At 38.9% G+C, this 23,867-nt stretch overlaps 1 protein-coding gene across 3 annotated transcripts in view; it reads right to left on the bottom strand.

The window, feature by feature from the left end:
* ANK3 (ankyrin 3, node of Ranvier (ankyrin G)) overlaps window positions 1–23,867 on the bottom strand; it is a 600,548-nt gene that overhangs the window by 231,608 nt on the left and 345,073 nt on the right. For all 3 annotated transcript variants that reach the window (XM_011988324.1, XM_011988323.1, XM_011988322.1), the window contains exon 8: window positions 1,985–2,083. In XM_011988324.1, the coding sequence (XP_011843714.1) occupies window positions 1,985–2,083 (99 nt within the window). The remainder of the gene's footprint in view (window positions 1–1,984; window positions 2,084–23,867) is intronic.

Below are 23,867 nucleotides of genomic sequence, written 5' to 3'. Positions count from 1 at the left end.
TGCCTATGACTGGGCTGTCTTAGGGTCAAAGTACAGAATACAAACTAGACCTTTTGTTTCATAAGGGCAGGGGAAGTTGTGTCTTGCTCTGTCATCTGCTATGTCTGGCCCACAGTAGACACTCAACGATCGTTTATTGGTTGAGTAAATAAATGCGAGGAATAAAAAATGAAGTAGTAAATCAAAGCACTACAGAAATTAAGCTGAGGTTACCAGGCCAATTTTAGGAACATGGAATCAGAATTTTTAGAAGAGGGAAGCACAGGATTGCAGGAGTTGCAGTTACAAGAAAACTACTTAAAACCCTTCGATAGATGGATGTTTGTGCTGAGACCATCTTTTGATTAGATTGCTTCCTGCACAAGAAATACTGAATAAGAAAACCTGTGTCTAGAAGTTTAATACTAACTGGAGCTCTGAGATATACTAGCAGTGGCTAGAATTTATTTCTGGCCTACTTTATGCCAGCACAGTTTGCAAACATTATCTTGATCGTCGCAACAACCCTACAAGGTGGCCATTAGTTTTCTTTATTTTCAGATAGAGAAAGTACAATCAGTAAAGTTAAATAGCCTAGCTAAATCAGCTAGCTAAGTTTAGAATTTGGATTCAAATCAGATTATAAGTCTCGGTTCTTTCCCCTAACCACAATGCATCACACCAAATAAGCAACATGCCATAAACACCTAGATTCGACGTATTTGTGGGTTTTTATAATGTTTTAATTTTAAAAAAATGTCATTTTGTTTTGTTTTAGAGACAGGGTCTCATTTTGTTGCTGAGGTGTGATGAAAGCCTACTGTAGCCTTGAACTCCTGGGCTCAAGCGATTCTCCTGCCTCAGCCTGTTGTACTGCCAAGACTATAGGTGCATGCCACCACTACCAGTTAATTTTGTTCTTTTTTATTGGTAGAGATGAAGGTTTTGCTGTGCTGCCCAGGCTGGTCCCAAACTCCTGAACTCAAGTGATCCTCCTGCCTTGGCCTCTGCAAGTGCTGGGGTTATAGTTGTAAGCCACTGGGCCTAGCCTTTAAAAATTTATTAATTGTGGTAAAATACCTACAACATAAAATTTACCCTCACAATCCATAAGTGGACGCTTCAGTGTTAACCACATTCACATTGTTGTGTAACAGATCTCTAGAACTTTTTCATCTTGCAAAACTAAAACTCTATACCTATCAAATAACTATTTCCTCTACCCCTAGTCCCTGCCAACCACCATACTACTTTTTTTCCATGATTTTCACTACTCTAGATGTCTCCCATAAGTGGAATCATACAGTATTTGTCCTTTTGTGACTGGCATATTCCACTCAGCATAATGTCCTCAAGGTTCATCAATGCTGTATCATGCAACAAGATTTCCTTCTTTTTTAAGGGCTGAATAATATTCCATTGTATGTATATACCACATTTTAAAATTCATTCATCTGTCCATGAACATTTGGGCTGCTTTTACCTCTTGCCTATTGCTGTATGAATGTGGTTATGCAAATATTTTGAGATCCTGCTTTCAATTATTTTGGACATATACCCAGAAGTGAGATTGCTAGATCATATGGTGGCTCTATTTTTAATTTTTTTTGAGGAAGCTCCACACTGTTTTCCATAGCAGTCACATCATTTTACATTTCTACCAGCAGTGCACAAGGGTAGACAGATTTGTTTTTAAATAGAATAACTTGCAGTTTTAGTATCAAACTGACCAAATAGCCTAGCATACAGTGTCTTGAAAATTAAATGCAACAAAAACTCTAGACCTTTTAAAGCCAGGTGCCATTTAACTGTGAATTAAGTATTTACAAATATAGATGGATGGCCATCCCATTTTAAAAAGAATAAAAGTAGCAATCATTTTCCAAGAGACTATAACAAATAGAACAAAAAATAAAGCTCATGTTGTATCAGTGCGAAGGTATTAGGAAAAGTGTTCCTACTTCCTGAATATAAGTAGAAGCAGGTACATAAGTTGCACACTTACCCTGGTTTTGGCATCGATTTTAGCTCCTCGATCGAGCAGTAGTTTCACCATATTTGCATTTCCTCTTTTTGATGCAACATGTAAAGGAGTGATGTCATTCTGAGAAGAAGAGGAAAAAAAAGTACAGATTTGATATTTTTGGTTTCAACAAAATGTTCCCTTCTAAACTTTCCCCAACATATCCCCATTTTCCCCTCTTCTTTTCTAAGCATCCTTTATGAACAGTGTGCTTCCTAACACTTCTGACAGGAATTTTCTTCAGAAGGCAACTTTAAAAAGGATGAATTGTAAGGGAATCTGTGAGGCAGGGTCCAAGTTAATTTATTTCAGTCACTTGAGGTGACTGATGGTTGAGGTGAGAATTTGTGTTTTTTTGCTCAAAAAGCCTGCATTTTTAAGTCAATGTATTTCTCTATAAATGTGAGTGATACATACTGGCTAGTGAGTGGTTGACTAACAGGCTAATTAAGTCAGTACAGACTGAATTTAAAGGAGTGTCATATGACTTGGAGCCTTTCCCAGGTTCCGTTGGGAGCATCAGGTTGTCAAGGAGAGACAATAGGAACTCAAACTGGAAAATCTGTTACTTCTATACATAGTCACGTGACTTCCCATGTCCGTGGTGCTTAAATGTGTTTACAGGCATTTGCTAGCAGTCTCATGAAAACTGTAATTCTTATCTGACAAATATTTGAAGAATAGCCAGATTGTTAGGGTTATCTGAAATTCTAATTGTGTTCTCCTTGATTTCAGTGGAAGGCTACCATAGTTATTCTTCTCTCCAAGCATCTTACAGGCACTATGATTGTTTCCAGACTGTCAAGGAAACATATGCACACATTGAAAACAATTCCCTGATTTCTTGTTTTATTTTATTTTTTTCTTTTTAAGTGACAGAGTCTCGCTATGTTGCTTAGGCTAGTCTCAAATTCCTGAGCTCAAATGATCCTCTTGCCTCAGCTTCCCAGAGTAGCTGGAACTACAGGTGTGCACCCCCATGCGTGGCTTATTCTTGTGTAGCAGCAATATGAGTTTAAGTTCTGTTGTTCACAAAGAATCAATTACATCATAAATGAACTAGGCTCACAGGGATTATTGATTTATAAGTTGATAACAGAAACAATATAGTAACTATCAAGTATTGATCACTTCCTACATGTCAGGGACTGTGCTAAACTCTTTACTATCTCATTTAATTCTCACAATCCTCATAATATCGTATATAATCTGAATCGCAATCCCCATTTTACACATGCAGAAACAACTGGCAGAACCAGGATTCAACTCTTCAACACTTAAACTTTTGAATGCATGATTTTAAAAACCACAATAATGAAAAATTCCAACATACACAAAGTCTGGGCAAAAAACCATAATGAACTTCAAGTGTTCCTTGCCCTGGTTCAGTAAACACCAACTTTTTGCCAATATTATTTCTTTTATGCTCCCTACGGTTTTTTTTTTTTTTTTTCCTTTTTTATCCTGAAGGAGTTTAGGAAGAGGAGAAAGAAAAATCTTGGCATCATGTTATTTTACCCATAAATACTGCAATTTATCTCTAACAGATAAGGACATCTCAAAAAATTACAATACCATTATAATGAAGAAAGTAAAGATAATTCCTTTATGGCACTCAAGACCGCCTCCATGTTCAAATCCTCCCATTATCTCCAGCTATCTCCATGAGTCTGCTCAAGTTGGAAGGTCGACATATTGCACTAGGTTGAAAGTCCTTTAAGTCTTTCTTAATCTCCACAGCTCCTCTATCCCACCTTTTCCCCCGCTGCGTTCATTTATTTATGGAAGAAACTGGGTAATTTATTGTGTAGACTCTTCCACAGCCTGGATTTGACTGATTGGGTCCTGATGGGGAGTTAACATGTCCTTTTCTCCCTGTATTTTACATAAACTTTTCTAGTTAAACGCTTTTAATGGTTGTAGGGTTAGGGTTAGGTTTACAACCTTTCCACAGATGGAAAGGTTGCACGTTCTCTTTGCTCACTATTCTTAGATGCTAAAATAAAAATCTTAAATGAAAGAAGAAAGAGACCTGAGGAAAACAAATTTCTCTTAGTAATGCTGGTGGAAAGGAAACAGACTAATATTGCTGTTCCCCAGGGTGTAGGTAAACTTTTTCTGCAAAGGGCCAGATGGCAAATATATTCTGTTTTGCAGGCCATACAGTCTCTTGTATCTACTGAACTCTGCCATTGTGGCATAAAAGCAGCCACAGGCACATGCAATATGTAAAGAAATGGGAGCGGTTGTGTTCCTAAAACTTTACTTACGAAAACAGGCAGTGGGCTGGATTTGGCCTGTAGGCAGTGGTTTGCTGACCCCTGCTCTAGGCCTACCAGCTTGCAGCTGCACAGCTTTCAACTGTGTATAACAGGTTACAAAAGAGGAACTGAAACTATAGGCTGTGTCATTGTGTACTCTGTGGTCTTTTTTGGTGTGGAGGACTATCTGCTGTGAGTGAAAGCTGGCAGAAGGAAATAAATTTCATGACGACTTTGAGATCTGCTTGCTTATCTCTGTTTTCTGAGTACAAGTGTGTGTTGCTCTAGTGACCCAAGCGGCACAGTGGATGAATTCTAGGGCTGAGACGGCAGGTGGAGGGTCAGATTGGGAATAAAGGAAACACCGACCAATAGGAGAGCTCACTGAGCCCCAAGTGGGACGTGACATGAAGCCGTCATCACTTCCCAGTGTGCGTAAGGGCTGGCGTGCCATTTCCTTTTAAAACTGTGACCTCACTGGTTGAGAAAGACTTACTTAAACTTTACACGAACAGGCTAAGTTTAGTGAGAGGAAGAAATCTATTTCTAATTTCACTCTATTCCATATTTACGCACTCTCTCATACTGTGGATGTGGAGATGACAAAAAGGTGCCTTGAGTTTCTAATTCTCACATTTTCTCCACCTCTCCGGCCCTTCCTAGAGAAATACTTTATATTCTACAGCACTTAAACAGTGTTATAATTTCATTTTACCCTCACAACAATCCACTGAAATAGGATAAATACCATTAACCCCATGGGATAAAGAAAGTGAGGCACAGAACTGGTAATGTGCAGATTAAGAAACAGCTAATTAGAGGCAGAATCGGGATTAGAATTCAGGCTTCCAGATCCTCAGGCTGTGGTATTTTCAGGCAGGGTTCCGAAGACCTCTGTTTAAAAACCCTAGCTTCTCATCTCTGTCAAATGCAGCTGCCAATAAAATGCAAACACCTTTTATTCCTGAGTCACATTGTGGATGTGCCTGTGAAGTAGAAACAAATCAAAATGAAAGTGGTACCTCAGGGCCACACAATGGACTACTCGTGTTTTGATTCCTCAGCTAACCAATAAAAATGCATTATGCCCTACTATGAGTAAGGCTGTGTATTGCATTTCCACTGTCTAAGCAAGCAACAGAGTTATGCAATCCCAACATATCAAAGAAACTCAGTGATGTTAGAGCTAGAAGCCCTGCCTAAGAGAACCCTCATTTGCTGCTGGTGAAACGTAAATTTGTACATTCTTGCTAGAATGCAATTTGGCAGTTCATATAAAGAGCCTTCAAATCTGTAACCATACATTAGGACAGAGTTTGGCTGCTGTGGTGGAAAGGGCAGGAATGTGGAGAAAGACCCAGCCTTGAACCCAGGCACACACCCCAAAGACTGAGTCTGAGCCTACATGAAAGACCCCCGACTCCTAGCACCAGCCTAGCACAGAGTAACAAGCAAGAGTAGTCAACTGCTGAGGTAACGCAGGAGTGTGGGGGGAACTCCTCTGTGCTGCAGGTGTGCAGAGAAAGCAGAGGGTGGAGCACTAACACTAAGCAAAGTCCTCTGATGCCCCAGCCTCCACCCTAAGCAGAAGGCAAGATTCCACTAGAGGAATCTGAAGCCTGAAACAAAATGTAAACTCAGCTCAACTCCTGCCTAAACAGGCTCCACCTCTCACATTTGCAGCACAGAAGAAAAAGTATGAGTATGCTCAGTTCCAGGCCAAAATATTATTTAACTCAATCTCTCCCCTTCTACACACAATATCCAGTGTTCTATCTAGTAGGAACAACATGCATGAAAAGATAGGGAACTGCAGCAAAGACATGGGATTTTTAGCAAAGAGTCAAATGGAAAAATTGCAGTATCAGAGTGAATTCCTTTTTTGGGCTCCTCAGTAGACTTCACACAGTTGAGGCAAGATCCACTGAACTCAAAGATATGTCAATTGAAGTTATTTAAAATAAAAACATGAAGGAGAAGAAGGAGTGAAAAAGAAAGTACAGAGCCTCCAAGAATTGTGGGATGATACAAAACAGCTAATGAGAGCTGTATAAGAAGAGACAGAACGGTACAGAAGACAAATTTGAAGAGGTAATGAATGGTCAAGAATTTTCTTGGAGTAATGAAAGGCAGAAAAATACAAACCCAGGAAGCTCAGGAGACACCAAGCAAGATAAACAATAAACAAACTCTCCAACTAGACACAACAGTCAAATTGCCAAAAATGAAATATAAAGGGAAAATCTTGATGGTGGCCCGAGGAGAAAAGACACACCTCACACAGGGAACAAAGATAACAAGTAGAATGGACTCCTCATCAGAAATTATGCAATCCAGAAAAAAAGAAGTGACATCTTTAAATACTGACTGTCGAATAAGAATTCTACACCAAATGAAAATACCTTTAAAAAATTCAAGGAGTAATAAAGACTTTTTAAGATAAACAAAAGCTAAGAGAATTCATCCTCAGCAGACCTAGAATACATAAAATGTTCAAAGTTCTTCAGGCAGTAGGAATATGATAGTAAACAGAAACTTAGACCTGCACCAAGAAATGAAGGGCTCTGGAAATGGCAAAAAATGAAGGCAAATAAAAGAGACAACAGATGGTCCAAAGTAAAGACAAAAACAATGAATCATGGGGTTTCCAATATATGCAAAAGTAACTTGTATGACCACAGTCACACATAGATGAAAAGGAGGAATTGGAACTATACTGTTGTCAGGCTCATACCATATTTGAAGGTATACTGTGATAATTTAATGACATGGAAAACATGGATATATTATTAAAGATATCAAACTATGACAAATAAGAGCAATTATTATACATAAATATATATGCATTCTAAAATACACTGATCCAAATATATATATGTGTGTGTGAATACATATACATATATATATATGGTTTTTTTTGTTTTTTGTTTTTTTGTTTTTTGAGATGGAGTTTCGCTCTTGCTGCCCAGGATGGAGTGCAATGGCATGATCTCAGCTCACCACAACCTCTGCCTCCCGGGTTCAAGCAATTCTCCTGCCTCAGCCTCCCTAGTAGCTGGAATTACAGGCATGTGCCACCACACCCAGCTAATTTTGTATTTTTAGTAGAGATAAGGTTTCTCTATGTTGGTCAGGCTGGTCTCAAACTCCCGACCTCTGGTGATCCACCCACCTTGGCCTCCCAAAGTGCTAGGATTATAGGGGTGAACCACAAAACCCGGCCAATTTTTTTTTTTGAGACAGGGTCTTGCTCTGTTGCCCAGGCTGGAGTGCAGTGGCGTGATCTCGGCTCATTGCAACCTCCGTCTCCCAGGTTCAATTGATTCTGCCACCTCAGCCTCCCAAGTAGCTGGGATTACAGGTGCCTGCCACCATGCCCAGCTGATTTTTGTATTTTTAGTAGAGATGAGGTTTCATCATGTTGGCCAGGCTGGTCTTGGACTTCTGACCTCAAGTGATTGTCCACCTTGGCCTCTCAACATGGTGGGATTACAGGTATGAGCCACCACGCCTGGTGAGATATTAATCCAAATGTTAACAATTTCTTTCAGTAATGAGATTATAGATGACTTTTTGCTTCTTCATGCTTTTCTAAAAAATTTTTACCATGTATATTTGTACAGTGGAAAAATGGCTGTACTTTAATATTGCCTAATTTGCAGCCCACTACCACCATCTGTTTCAACTCTCATGTGGATCACCTGAGATCAGGAGTTCAAGACCAGCCTGGGCAACATGGTGAAACCCCGTCTCTACTAAAAAAAAATACAAAAGTTAGCTGGGCGTTGTGGTGGGCGCCTATAATCTCAGCTACTCATGAGGCTAAGGCAGGGATTACATTCTTACATTCTATACTCTGAATGCCCCAGAGAGGTTTAACTTAGCCATTAACTTCTCTAAGATGTAAACTTTGAAGGAACCTGGTAAACCTGAGGATATCCTGCACCTAAAAATATGACTAAATTTTAATGGCTAGAGTTAAAGATCTATTTGCACTTTGTGAGAAGAAGCATGAATTAACATTTGGATAAAAACAAATTCAACCTGGAGTTTTGAATTTGACCTGATTTAGTGCAAACAAAAAAGTAAATACTATTGTAATTTTGTATATATCAGTTTCTTAATAGAATGTTTGTGCTTGTACCAAATAAATTTTTTCTTGTTCATTCAAAATGTTATAGAATACATTAGCATTTGGGAAGTTTCTGAAAGACCTCTGAGTTCATTCAGTCGAATCCCCTATATTACAGGTAAGGAAGAAACCAGGGAGCAGACTAAGTGATTTACATGGAGTTACAGAGCTTGGTGCTTGGCCAAGACCTCAGGTTTCCCAACTCCCAGGTACTACCCCTTACATTTCACTAAACTCTTCGGGCTTATTTATAAACCGCTATTTTCATCACTAGCACAATAGCATCTTATTTAACTTAACTTTTCCATCAAATGATTCAAGGTGATATTTATTCACTCTAAAAAACTTAAGTATACATATAATTAACCGACAGCTTTTTTTTCTCTAGTATTTACTTCTCTTTAATCCTTTTTGAAAAATGGTGGACAAAGACAAAAAGGGAATCACGTATATACACAGATACATTTTATGAACAACTAAGGGAATCGGCTATACATACATTTATATAAAGCATTAATGAGACCTGGGTAAATATTCAGAAATTTGACTGAGCAAAATTACAGTACATAGCAAGTTTACTTCTCTCAAATTTCTAGGCCAATAAATTAATTAAGTGCCTAAGAAAACAACATGGATCACTGCTATATCCTCTAATGTGTGGATTTTTGTTCTTACGTATAATACCATTTCTAGCCCTTTTTTCTTTTGTAGTTTATTCACTATGCGGATCTCCTTCCATCTCGATTTTCAGATAAGGTTTTTAGTCTGTAACCTATACTCCTTGAAACCCCCTACCACTGAAGTTAGGGGATAAAATTCCAATTTAGAATAGGTTTTGCCTTCTACTTTTAGGAAAAAGAGAAGCAAATCACCCAGAACAAACGAAGATCGCTTAGGATTTGTAAAAATCCAATATATTCCTTTACAAGTTCATCATACTGCTCTACAGTAACGTATGTGTACTGTATGTTACATTAGCTCATCTATTTTAGAATAACTCTTAAAAGATCATCTAACTCCAAAAATAAAGATGACTTTTTACAGGACTTCCTAAACTATAAAACTGGCTTAGAAATGTACCAAAAAATTTTAATAATGAATTGGGTGGGGAGAGAAATTCTATCCTGGTTATAACTTTATTTCAGTCCCGTCCTTAGCATATGTCTAGTGGGAAGCACATTTCATTGGGAATGAGAAGACAAGGCCCCACTCTCACCCTTCCACACCCACTTTCATGAGAGCCAATACTGAGAATGTGCCTTATCCTTAATGAACTTATTTCCTCATCTGTGCAGTGGGCACAATACCTCCACTGCCTCCATCACAAGGGTGTCAAGAGGAGACATGAGATAATTTGTGTTAAAAGAAGGAAATTCACAGGTATTTCACATCTTTTGTTTCACTTAATATACACAAAAACCCTACAAAGAAGTACTATCGAATGTTTTTCTTTATTTTACAGATGAGGAAATCTTTAAAAATCTGAAAAATCTGATTTTTTGAAGACCCTAAAAATCAAAATACTTTGCCAAAGGTCACAAAGCTGCCATCAGTTGTCTGATCCAAAGTTCATATTTTTTTCGCTAGACCAGGTCATGCTGTCACCATACTTCGTAGTATACTAACATTTACTGATGTCTTACTATTAAAGCATTTCTGGAGCACCTAAGAGTGTGCTAAGAGAGGAAGGTTGCATTGTGGCAGAGCAGGACAGTGGTTAAGAGCTAGATTGCTTAGGTTCAAATTCCAGGCCTGCCCCATACTACCTAATTAACCTTAGGTATGTTTACTTAAATTCTCTGTATCACAGATTTCTTATCTGTAAAATTAGACTAATAATAGTACTTACTCATATCATAGTTGCTATGGTTTGAATATGCCCCCCTAATTTTATATGTTAGAAACTTAATCCCCAAATTCATATGTTGATGGAATTTGTAGGTAGGGTCCTTGGCAGGGATTAATGATTAGATAAGATCATCAGGGTACAGACTCCACAATGGGACTGGTGGGTTTACAAGAAGAGGAGAAAGACCTGAGCTGGACATGCATACTCTTGTTCTCACCATATGATGTCCTCCACCATCTTAAGACCCTCACCAGATGCAGCCCCTCCGCCTTGGACTTCCCAGCCTCCAGAACTACAAGAAGTTTTTTCTTTATAAATTACTCAGTCTGTGGTATTCTGTTATAGCAACAAAAAATGGACTAAGACAATAGACTGTGATGAGGATAAATGAGTTAATAAGTGTAGAGTCTTAAGAATGGTGCTTGGCATTTAGTAAACACTATAACTATTAGGTGTTATATTATTTTTATTACTTATTACACAGACATTTAGAAATGTATGAAATGACTGCATCTCACAAAGATATTATAAAATAATTTGGGTAGAAAGACACGGCGATCTAAAGTAAGCCTTGAACTATAAGGTACTAAATCAGGTGGATCTTACGAGGGATGCAAAAGGTCTTAGAGGAGAATCAGCTCAGAACAGGCTGTGTCTGTGAGCTATGCTGGGGTCAGGAGCAGCTGAGAGGAATGGGAAGCTCAGGCCAAGCTAGAGCTGATTTAAAATGATAGACATATGTGGTTTATAACATGATATATGTGATAGAATATGAGAGAAATATATGGGTACTATTGATGTCAGGGACCTGGAAAAACAACTGCCTTTGCTGGGAAATGGTGGAATTGCTTGCTTATTTCTTCTTTCTCAGTGTTTCTGAAAAACCCAGCCAAATTTATTTCATGAAATAATCACCCAAACAGGAGCATGTCTGCAACTGCCCGAAGTGAAATCAGGGCCATGTTCTATATTACTTGTGATAAATGGGAAACTTTTCATTTAAATATGTAAAGGATGTATGTGAATTACTGGTGTCTCCCTCAACCCTCCATGTCTCTTCTTTTCTTTAAAAATGTCTGGGAGAGGTTATCATTAAGGGAAGAGTTAAGTGGATGATATCACTCAAACTCTTGTAGATAACGAAAGATTAACTTATATAGCTTTTTAGTTTCATTCCTTGACATGTTCCCATTGAAGACAAATTCTAAAATAATTAAAGTTGAGATGGAATCCAGTATCTTCTGCTACTTCTTACCACTTGTCATAATTTTTGGGACAAGTTACTATTACGATTAAAAAATAAGTTAGTCAAAGTGGCGTAACGAATTGAAGATCAAGATTTCAGTGTGTGATTTACATTTAAAACCATACATTTTAAGATTTTTATGTTTTCTAATTCTATTCTCTTATACTTTAGCATTATTTCTAGTATATACAGAAACGGAACAATGATTAGTGAATAAATTCACAGAGAAAGCATAGGAAATACATGGAAACAAAGGTTACTATCATCCTTGTTCACCCTATAAATATGTATCTTTTGAAAACTCTTTTAGCCTCTAAGGGAAGAGGTTGCATCTGCTAACTGTCCAGTACAGAACAGGTAATCAATAAATGTTTGATAAATTCTATTTAACAGTCATATAGGTTTTGATACAATGTAGAAAATTAGAGAACTAAATTTCTGTTCCCTTTAATTTTCTTAAGAGTATGAAAAGATATTTTTTCTGTAAGTTTTTATTATCTTCCACTGAAAGTTTTCTCTAATGGTTTATTTTTACAATGGCATTATTAAGATTGACATATCATAATTTTCACCATTTTAAAGTGTACAATTCAGTGATTTTTTTAGTCTATTCACAAGGATCCGCAATCAGCAGCGGTATCTAATTCTAGCACATTTTCATCATTTTCAAAAAAGAATCCCATACCATTAGGTGGTCACTTCCCATTTCTCTGTCTCCCAAGCCCTTGTTAACTACTAACCTACTCGCTGTCTCTATGGATTTGCCTATTCAGGACCTTTCATAAAAATGAGATTATATAATGTGTAATCTTGTGTGACTGGCTTCTTTCACTTGGCATGTTTTCAAGGTTCATCCATATTGTAGTACTCATCAGTACTTTATTTCTTTTCATGAGGACGCCTAGTTTTTAAATTCCTTAAGAATCTCAGAAAACATATGCAAACAATGATAACTTCCAATGATAAGGATTTGAGATTTCAAGGATATACTCAAGAAAATTTCTAGTATTTGAATAGACTGATAAGAAAACACTCTAACCTCCCTAGGACACCATATGCAGGACATTTCTTTTTAAAAATTTGACTTAGATGACCTATTATTAGTGACACAAGTATAAAATAAACTCAGAAACTTCCTTCATACCATAGTGATCATTATTAAGATGACCACTAGGCCCAGCATGGTGGCTCACGCCTGAAATTACAGCACTTTGGGAGGCCAAGGCAGAGGATTACTTGAAGTCAAGAGTTCAAGACCAGCCTGGCCAACATGGAGAAACCCTATCTCTACTAAAAATAGAAAAATTAGCCAGGCACAGTGGTGTGTGCCTCTCATCCCAGCAACTTGGGAGGCTGAGGCACAAGAATTGCTTGACCCTGGGAGGCGGGGCTTGCAGTGAGCTGAGATTGTGCCACTGCACTCCAGCCTGGGTGACAGAGAGAAATCCTATCTCAAAAAAAAAAAAAAAAAAAAAGAAAAGAAAGAAAGAAAGAAAGAAAAAGAAAAAAAAGATGACCACCATTGTCAGTAAGTTTTTTTTGTTTTTTTCCTCTTTCTTCATGAGACTTTAATTAAATGAAATAAGTCTTTTTAGACAAAGTCCTTTTCTCTTTTCTAGTTTTGCTAACTGTTTGCTTATTCTACACCAACTTTTCTCTGTATGCTTTCTGGATAAGGAGATTAAGTCCATAGTGGATTTGCTGAGACTGACACTGAAGATACTGACGCCAGTGACATTTCCTTAACCTCACTCCTCTCAGAGACACCAACTAATCCCATTTGATCAGACACCTGACAGTGCTGGCCTTCCCAGGAAGCAGCAGTAAATGCTTGGATGTTTGCTGTTTGTTGTGAAGTCAGGCTCTGAGTGTTGGGATCTGTTCTGCTCTAAATAACTCAAAAGCCTTATTTTCTTTCAAGGATAGTATGAGGCTGTTTATTGTTAATCCTGTCAGGGGGATCCCTTTGAATTAATAGAGATGGCTCATCAACAATTCAGATAAGGCACTGCCAGGTCTTCCTTTTGGTTCTCAAGTGATTTAGGGGAAAGGCACACCATGTTTAAAGATTCCCACACCTGCTTCTCCCCACGCACACCCTCAGCCAATACACACAATCCCAGGAGTTGCCAGAGGAGGAGAAAGACTAGGATGAAAGCTGATCTTGGATCTCCTCCCTTAATTACAAATTGTCTTCCACCTTTGCATGATTAGATGTTACAGGTGACTGGGTCTTTTTTGAGACAGAGTCTCACTCCGTCTCCCAGGCTGGGACAGTGTTGATAATCCCTTAATATAGCCTTGAATTTATTTTATGTCTTACATCTTACAAAACACATTTAGGTATAGTACATTTATTTAGGGATTCAAAAATGTATTTAATTCATCTCACAAGCCTGGCCCAGGCAGAGACCAAATCACCAACAGGAACACAAGAGGCTGCTGTCAATTCTGGTTTTCTTGTGATGACCTTGGATTACGTCAAAGCCCAAATACACATTGCCTTTGATGTTACAATATTATTAACTACACAGTTTTTATTGTCTTACTTTACTGTATCTTAGCATTAGCTTCACTACTTTGTGTGGCTTTGTACAAGCTATAGAACTTCTTGCTTCCTAGTGTAAAATGGAAATCATATCCACACCTCATGAAATTATTATGAATAATAAATAAAATACTTGCTACTGTACCTGGCACCCCGTGATACATGAAAGCTATTAACTAAATTAGTTAGAATTTTGTGTTGTTTTTTCCACCTCATATTTCAGTGGGAGCTGAACAGAGCCTCAGGGTCTTCTGACCAACTGCTCTCTGGGGTGCTTTGCTGGGGGATGCTAGACACTTTCCGAGGAGCATCCCAGACCAACCATGGATTTCTGGGCCCTTCCTTCCCATCCTGGGACATCTCACGCTCCATTTCTTGGCTGTAAAGAGATGTTCAGTCCAGCATGTCTGATGGGCGCATCACTGGCCTTTTGGTTGGGACACTATTATTTGTGTGAGACTGCCCCATTCATTGAAGGAGGCTAAGCCATCCTGGCCCTCTCTCATTACATGCCAACCACCACTGTGACAACCAAAAATTCCTCTACAAATTTCCAAATCTTTTAAGGCAGATGATGCTCCTTTTTCCTCCATTGAAAACCAGTGGCTTTGGCCAGACTCCACAGAGGTCATCAGCAAGGAGAAGTGCATTATACTGGGGGCAACATGCTGCTCCTGTCCGTTCTTTCCTTTCTGTGACTGGAGTCAGCCACAGCCTGTAATTTCAGTTTCCTGATTTCCCCTTCATATGTGTCATAATTCACCTTAAACACTACTGCCATCATTCTACCCACTCAAAGACCTGCAATAAGTAACTCCCTCTGCCTGTAGGATCAAGGCCAGTGCCCACAGCCCAGGCTGGCATTCACTGAGCCTCTTCCCCACTGGGCTGGACTCTCATAATTCATCTCTAGTCTCATTTCACACCTGCATCTGCGCTTCAGCTTCCTTTTCTTGGAGCTGATCCCCATTTCTATATTTCCATCACAGCCTGGCTTTGCAACTTTTTCCTACCAATTATCGGTCCGTGCTGATCTTCTATCTGAATTTGTTTTCTTAGAACTTCTTGCTTAAGCTTGGAAGAGGGCCAGTAAATGATCATGCCTGTGTCCAAAGGGGCTGACACCTGTGCAACCCTTCAGTGCTATGAATCCTAACCCCTATACTCTAGGTACCCCTTTGCCCTTTCTGTATATTCTTCAAACCACCAGAGGAAGAAGAGCAATATTTTTTTCATTGCCATGGAAGAACTGCAGCGCTCAAGGAGGGGACCAGGGTTCATCTGAGCAGATCCAAATGCACTGTCTGATGACAAGGAGAGTAGACAAAGTGCTGGAATATTTAGCAGAGGATCAGTCTGGGGCATGGCAGCCCCTAGCTGTTATTTTCATTGAATGGGGGAAATAACAATTCTGCAGCTAATGAATAAATTCTCTTTTAAGGTGCAAATGAATAAAGTGAGCTTTGCCAACTCCTACCTTAATAGAACTTTATTTCACACAACTTCAAAATAGGATTTTTTAGGGTCATTTAAAAATGTTCTCAGAGCAACAACTCTAGAGCAGCACTCCAGGTGTCAGGGCACATATTCAAAGAGAAAAAGTGAAAAACCTTCCAATTTCTTTTTTTTTTTTTTTTTAGTAGAGATGGGGTTTCACCTTGTTAGCCAGGATGGTCTCGATCTCCTGACCTCGTGATCCGCCCGTCTCAGCCTCCCAAAGTGCTGGGATTACAGGCTTGAGCCACCGCGCCCGGCCAAACCTTCCAATTTCTATGATTTATTTGATTGGCTTTCTTATCGTCTCAATGTCATTAATTAATGGTTTTTTAAAGGTTAACTTTCTCATACTGACAAACACCACCGCAAACAATGTAATTCATTCTGAGAAGCCACATCTCTTCTAGGTGTACTTTAGAGGGCTACCTGGGTGCCATTGACCTGACCTGCATCATGCTTTACATGGGAACGTGCCTTGCAGTGCCAGGATCCCCTCCTGGAAGCAAGCAGTGACAACCACCACCATGTCTTGAGTCCCTGCCCATGTCTTGTGGGCCAGGCACTGTGTTAAGCAATTTCTGTGGATTATTTCATTCAATCATCACAATGAGAGCGCATTAGGTTCTATCCACTGGACACATTATATGGATGATTATGCTGAAACATAAACAACTCATCAAGAGCACCAGGATAAGCCGCAAGGCCAGTGTGGGACTCAGCAGTCTGACAGTGTGGTTTACTTTACCACTGTCCCATACGTACTCTATTGTGAAAGGGGGAGGGAAGCTGAAGACTGCCTCCATTGCTGTCAGACAAGGTGCTTGGGCAGAGGGCAAGGGCCTGGGGTTGGCTGATGTCTCTCTCATTTGGCTAAAATAACTGTAGGCCAGGTGATAAAGGGACTTGCCCTAGACCACCTCAGTGATCAATGATACAGCCAAGACCAGAGTCCAGGGTCCAGCACATGTTTCTCCCCTCACTCCACTGTCACTTAGAAATGGCACCTCTTCAGGTGAGGAACACAGATCCCACTCCACACAGGAAGATGTCAATGAAGTTCAAATATATAAATGGATATCAGATAAAAATACTTCTTTAAAAAATGTATGCAAGAGATTCTCCTTCGATATGGCATTCAGGAAAAGGCAGAAATGAGATTGCATGGCATAATTATAAGAGCAAATCTATGTAAACACGCATCTCCTCCATTCTGCCACCTTACAAAAACTTACTGGTTTTGTTACTCCTGAAATGTTAATATCACCATGGCAACAAGAATATATTTAATGCAATAGACACATGGCTACTTTCCCATAACTCATATTCCTTTGCTAAGGCTCTCAAATCCCCATTTTCATTCAGGAGGTTTACATAACCCTTAAAAGAAAGAAAAGAAGTCTTTGTCTTTAATGCTGTTGAGCCTATACTAGGAGATAAACCTATTAAAAAACATGTACCCATAAAAAAGAAATGTATGCGTGTGTGGTCTCTGTTGGGATGAACATTCAAATGCTAAAAAAAAATGACTGCTGTAAGTGGTTTTTATTTTCTCACTTGTGATTTATCGTATTTTGTTTAAAGCATGATTTGTATAACGAGAGGAAAATACACAATCATCCCATGGTATCCATGGGGATTGGTTACAAGACTCCTGAGGATGCCAAAACCCATGGATGCTCAGGTCCCTTATATAAAACAGCATTTGCACATAACCTACACACACTCTCTGTACACTTTAAATGATCTCTAGATTTGTAATGACCAATACAATGTAAAAGTCATGTAAATTGTTATTATACTGTTTTAAAATTTGTATTATTATTCTATGTTGTATTTTTTTTTATTGTTTTTTTTCCCCCCAAATATCTTCCATCCATGGTTGGTTAAAACCATGGATGTGAAATCTAAGACTATGGAGGGCCAATTGTATTTTAAAGATATGTTTGCAAATGCATCACTACACAAACCAAAGTAGAGTCTCCAAAAGCCCTACACCCTTGAAAAGCCATCAGGAGTTTGCCATACTCTTACTGGAGCCAGGCTCCCCTCGTCTCCATGCTCCAGTAGCTGATGTCCTTTCTAGCATCTTCTGGTGGTCATTTTGGGCCTTCACAGCCCAGAGCCTGAGGCTCTGCTTAAAACACTCTTAATTAAAGAAAACTTGGCAACAGACTTTTGTACTAGGCTTAGCCCAATTAGCCTGGGCCTGTCTTCCAAGGTCATCTGCAGTGCTGAATGCAAAGTCTCCTTGCTGCTCAAATAAACTTGTCCCTCTGCCTCTGACATTCAACACTTAGGTTTGGTGCACTGGTCTAAAATTCTATTAGTATCCTGTGAATTTTTCCATTTCCCTTAATGTATCTGAGTTTAGTTTGGAAAGCAACTCCTAGACCAGGAGAGATTCAAGTTGAAGTAACAGGAATTTTGATAGGCTAGGGAGAGGAAAGCAGGTTTGCATAGGTGCTGGGTGATCAGGAGTGGTGGACAGAAAGACCTAGAAGTGATCTATTCATTCATTTTTGAATTCAATAAATATATACTGAATCCTTCCCAGCACCAGGTACTGGGCTATACTCCAGGTATTCCAAAGTATGTAAGATGACACAGGCTTGTTCTTGGGGAATTCAAAGTCTGCATGTGACATGAAAAAACAGGATGTGGGAGAGTGCTATATTTTATTACATTTTTACTTTAGCCCTCATAGGATTGTTATATGTCAATAAGTGTAAAATGCCTAATAAAGAAGTTGGATAATAAATTACAAGTTAAAAAATCATTATTACTATAAATCTCACCTGCAGAAGAAAAGAAGGGAATGGACATTTACTGAGCACTTATTCTGTAGCAGGCAGAAGTGCTAATGTTTTTACATTCATTGCCTTCTAGCTGAATGAAATGCAGCTGAACATTTTGTTGACTCTATTAATATGTCAAGAAAGGCAGATAGAAAAAAGCCTATCAGGCAGCAAAATCAAATCATCCACTGAAAGACTAAGAGAATTAAGTTCATGTTAAAGTCACTAGCACAGAGCCAGGCACACGGTAAGCACCTGGGGACCAAAGGAAAACCTAGAGACAGAGGATGACTAGGGCATCTCAACCTTCCAGGGGCTTAGATAGCAAACAGAGTGTGCAAAATGGACAATAGCAGATAAATAAAATTATATTTGAGGCCTAACGTGAGTAGAAGTACAGGCTGTGATGCTCACCTATGGAGTCAGGGACTAACCATCTTCCTTGAGGGAAATGTTGCATTTTCAGGTCATTATGACATTGAAGGGAAGGAAGGCCTAAGATGGATGGTATCACAGCTTTGTTCAAAATAACTTTCTATGATGATGGACATGCGATATATCTGTGCCATTGAATAAGCCAGTAACCACTAGCTATTGAGTACTTGAAATGCTCTTGAAAATAAAAAAGAAAATTTATTTAAGTCAAAGCTAGTTCCCCAAGTTAGTGGCTACTGAAGTAACATAGCCCAGGTATAGAGAAAACAGAGTTTCCTTCCTCACTGGGGCCCAGAGGCGGTTGAGAGGCCTGGATTCTGGCTGGGAGAGATCTGGTAAAGGGGTTCCCACTTGGGGGAAATGAGATAGACCCTGCAACGCAATCGTCTCTGGTGGCTCAGGAGGGGTCACCAGACGAACTCCAAGGAACGGGGCACAGCCTGTGGTCTCTGGGGACACTGTTACAGAGGACCTATCCTTCAGCTTTGCCTTTCTGCTTTCAACTCCTTTCATCAGTTCCTGAGTTTTTAGAAAAGTCCTGTTCAGCATTATAGCCTAGATGTAGTTATGCTTTGGGGACTTACAGGAGAAAGTATTACAGGAGAAAGATGGTATTATATGGTTTGGCACCTTGGTGCCTGAACAAATTGGTAGAGTAGGGACTAATAAAGTACTAAGCATTCTCACATTAGTAATAAGTACTAATGGAAGAGTAGGTAACTCAAGTCTGAACCTTCAGGTCCAGCTCATAGTAGATGCTCTATAAATATTGCAAAATTGGATTGAATTTAGAAAAGAAATTCCCAGATAATGCTCATCCATGGATACTGTTTTGCTCATGCATGTGCTAAGCCATGTTGGCCTCAGGTTTGGACAGAACATAAGTCTTTTTTTAAAAAAAATTTCAACTTTTATATTCAGGAGGTATATGTGCAGGTTTGTTACGTGGGTGTATTGCATGACACTGAAGTTTGGTGTACAAAAGATCTCATCACCTAGGTTGTGAGCATAGTACCCAATAGGTAGTTTTTCAACTCCCCCACAACAGTAGTCCCCAGTTTCTATGGTTGTCATCTTTATGTCCATGAGTACCCCACATTTAGCTCCCACTAATAAATGAGAACATGTGGTACTTGGTTTTCTGTTCCTGCATTAATGTGCTTAGGATAATGGCCTCCAGCTGCACCCAGGTTGCTGCAAAAAACATGACTTTGTTCCTTTTTCACGGCTGTGTGGTACTCCATAGTGTATCTGTACCACATTTTCTTTATCTAGCCACTGTTGATGGGCACCTAGGTTGATTCTGTGTCTTTGCTATCATAAATAGTGCTTCAATGAGCATGTGGATATGTGCCTTTTTGGTAGGACAATTTATTTTTCTTCTGAATACATATCCAGTAATGGGATTGCTGGGTTGAGTGGTAGTTTGGTTTAAGTTCTTTGAGAAATCTCCAAACTACTTTCCAATTTGTGGCTGAACTAATTTACATTCCTACCAACAGTGTCTAAGTGCAGAAGAGAAGTCTAATACTTTTATTTTTCCACCAAACAGGCTTAGTAGTTCAAGTATCTAAAAACATTGCTCTCATTTTATCCAAACATTAAAATATCTTAAATAAAGTAACCTTTTATATGATTTAGTAGGATTCTGAATGTGGTCCAATACCTACCAAAACCTTGTATAAAATACCCAATATTTGAAAAAGGTAGTCCAATGGACATGTTAACCAGTCATTGATCTGTGCCATACATGTCAAGTTCTTTCCTACACAACTAGAACATCATAAAGCTAAGTAGCTGGGCCACAGTCTCTCAGCTTCTCTGGGCAAGGTGCCTTCACAGATGGAGATAGAGCAGTCAAAGGCAGTAGGAAGTAGAATTGAGCCTTCTGAAGTATAGTAATTAAAGATATTGCTATAACTATATAATTCTCTGTTCTTAAGGATTCATATGATAAAAATAATGTTTGAGTTATTTCACACAAAAATTGTCTCTATAGGTAACTATAAGATTTCAGTTGTCAAAAATGAAAACTATTATCTATGCTTCCCTTTCCACTATATATATCAAAGCTTTTAAGGCCTATATTTATTTTCCATTGTATTTACTGGCTCATTCCTGCTGCTTGGTAACATTTACTTTTTTGGTCCCCTCCTTCACATCTGTATATTTTAATCTGTAAACCACCCGAAATCTTTTTGGAAACAAGTGAGGTGTAGAATCCAAACACATAAATCCCCAATCCTTTCAGAGATCAAAACAAAAAGTGCTAAATGGCAAGACTAATAGAAGAATGCTTTATTCAATTATCTTCTCAAAATGGGAAGTTGAATAATAATTTACAAGAGAAAGGCCAATGACAAGAGTGAAGATTAGATTAGGTGGTCCATTATATTTGATGAAAAAATTCAGCCAGCAAAGTATTAATCTATATTCTTCAATCAATAAAGGGAACTTTGCAGGCATCCACATAATATAATTTGGCCTTTTGTTACTCTAGTGAACAAATGCTCCTTACTGGAATGACAATCAGTAGTAGCTCTGGTATGTTTTAGTTACATTCTCTTTCCCAAGAGAGCTAGAATGATTTGCAGAGAGCAAGGGTCATGCATAAATTCAGACAGTGTCAGTGCCATCTCAGCAGACTCAGTTCAAAGAATGAAGAATGCTGACGCTGCATTGCAGCATTCAGCAGCTACTGCATTAACTCCCTGCAGCAGACCCATGTGCCTGAATAGATCTCCAAGGATAATCCAAAAGGAAATACTGACGATGTCAGACAGCATATCTTACATAAACATAGTAAAGTTACAATGCAAAAGTCAAAATTGACATCATAATAAAAATTGAAGGAAAGGTGTCATTAAAACAGTTAAGTATGCTATAAATCAGTTACCAGAACTGCTACTCAGGGGTATACATTCACCACTGACTGGGACCTGCTTTACTGCTGCATAAATTAGTTGGCACTACAAACGAACAGAGAAAGCAATTCCTTCTATGGTGTACTCCCTTCAGTCACATCGCGTTTGTTTCTGCCTATTATCGGCTTTGGAAATGAACATCTATTGCATGCAGGAAATGATTCCAGAAGGGTTGTCATACTTGCTCTTCCCCAGCTCTCTTTGCTAGCAGGTGGTCACTCTCTGGGACATTCCCTCAGTCTACGGTGCTATAAAGAACTGCAAGACTTTATCTGCCGTACTTCTTTCTTCACTGATTTAAATTTTCCACTCCCTACTGTATTTTGTCACAGGCAGAAAACAGAAATCGCAGCCCCCCAAGACAAAGGGTGCTGGTGTTCTTTAATCTACTTCTAACCACCTCGTCCATACCTCTCTCCAAACCTGGCTCTGAAGCATATGATTTATGGTTACAATTTGCAGCCAATTCTCAGCAAATGAGGCTTAATGATGCTCCCTTTATTGCTCTGACTGGATACAATTTGATCCTGTCTGCATTCAGGGGCATCTTACTTTCACCTGCTATTTCTATTACCTTCCTGAGAGAACTATGACCTAGAAAGACCCCATGGAAGCTAGGAAGGGAGAAGCCCCTGAACTATGAAAGTGGAGATGCTAGATTATTATATAATAAAATTGCTACAGATTTGGAACCTAAAACGGATTGCTTGAGGCAGCTGGCAGTTGCCTCAGTTTAAGCTCTTTATAAAGAGTTCTCAGGTACCCTAAAGCCAGTCATTAATCACCCACTGCAGAGAGAAGCATAGCTCGTTGGGGAATATGCAACAGCCCAAGCCTCCTATTAAATAAAATCAAATTCCACCACAGCCTTCAGCTCAGAATGCTATTAGACCTCATTAATTAGGAAAGACTGGGGAAAATGCATTTCTAGATCAGTGAAAAGTCTGAATTTTAACATATTTTAAACAAAAGCACAGTGTAAGTATTTTAAATCATATATGGTAACTCAGGGAGGTTAACAACATGGGTCTGATGTCTCCACTGATTTTTAATCAATAAATAAGCATCTCTTGTAATTACCACAGTCATTGTTTTAATGCAAACGAACACTTTAGAATCACTTGAAAAAGTCTGAAAATACTGTAATATGTCCTCTTAAATTGCTTAAACATTTCTCTAATCCTCTTGTTTTCAGCAACATCAGGAATTTTCTGAACAAAGGCACAAAGACAAACTTCAAACACCACCCTGACATAAATTTTCTAAATGTCCTAATTAGAAGATGTCACTTAATGAGGTTTTTATTATGCTGTAAATTACAGAAATAAAACCAGAAGAATGCATCTTGAAATGAACTTCAGCTTCAACATTGACACACCCTGTTTATACTTGACTTAAAGAAGGGCTTAACTTTGTCCTTCAAAGTGTCAACCTAGGACTTGGATCTGCCACATCAAGGATGTAGTTAATGCAGTAAGAAAAATTGTGAATAACATTGACTGACGCTCTCCAGTCATTTAAACGGATGAAGGCTTTCAGCAAGCCCATGACAACAGGGTAGGAAACAGCGTTTCTATTAGTACAATCTCAGCCTTTATTAATTTTTATAGAACTAATGAATTACAAGAGGAAAAGTAAAATAAACCCCTTTAAGTTACCTAGGGGAGAGAATAGTGGTTAAGAGCTTTGGGGCTCAAATCCTGCCTCTTCCAACCTGCTAGCACTGTGATCCTAAAGATCCTCTAAGCCTAGGTTTCTTCTAATGTAAAATAAGGATAAATTATAACTTTCATTATATTAGTATATGTGAGATAAAATGCATAGCCTGGCATCTTACAGTCAGGAATGGCTTCAGAAATATTATTTTCACTCCCGATGCAACTACCACTGTACTGCTGGTGCTGGCATTATACACTATCTCCCTATCTCGTCTAGCTCCATTTCTCTTCTAAGAAGTGAAGCTTCAGCAAAAAATAAGACTTCAAATGCTACGTTCAAAATAACAGTGCTGCTTGATATAGTGTAGATGTATGTCCCCACCCAAATCTCATGTTGAAACATAGTGCCCCATGTTGGAGGTGCAGCCTGGTGAGAGGTGACTGGATCATGGGGAAGGACTTCTCATGAACGGTTTAGCACCGTATGCTTGGTGCTGGCCTCGTGATAGTGAAGGAGTTC

Source organism: Mandrillus leucophaeus, unplaced genomic scaffold, assembly GCF_000951045.1.
Source record: "Mandrillus leucophaeus isolate KB7577 unplaced genomic scaffold, Mleu.le_1.0 Scaffold327, whole genome shotgun sequence".
Lineage (NCBI taxonomy): Eukaryota > Metazoa > Chordata > Mammalia > Primates > Cercopithecidae > Mandrillus > Mandrillus leucophaeus.
The sequence above is the reverse complement of the archived record's forward strand: the minus strand, read 5'-3'. Positions and strand labels throughout refer to the sequence as shown.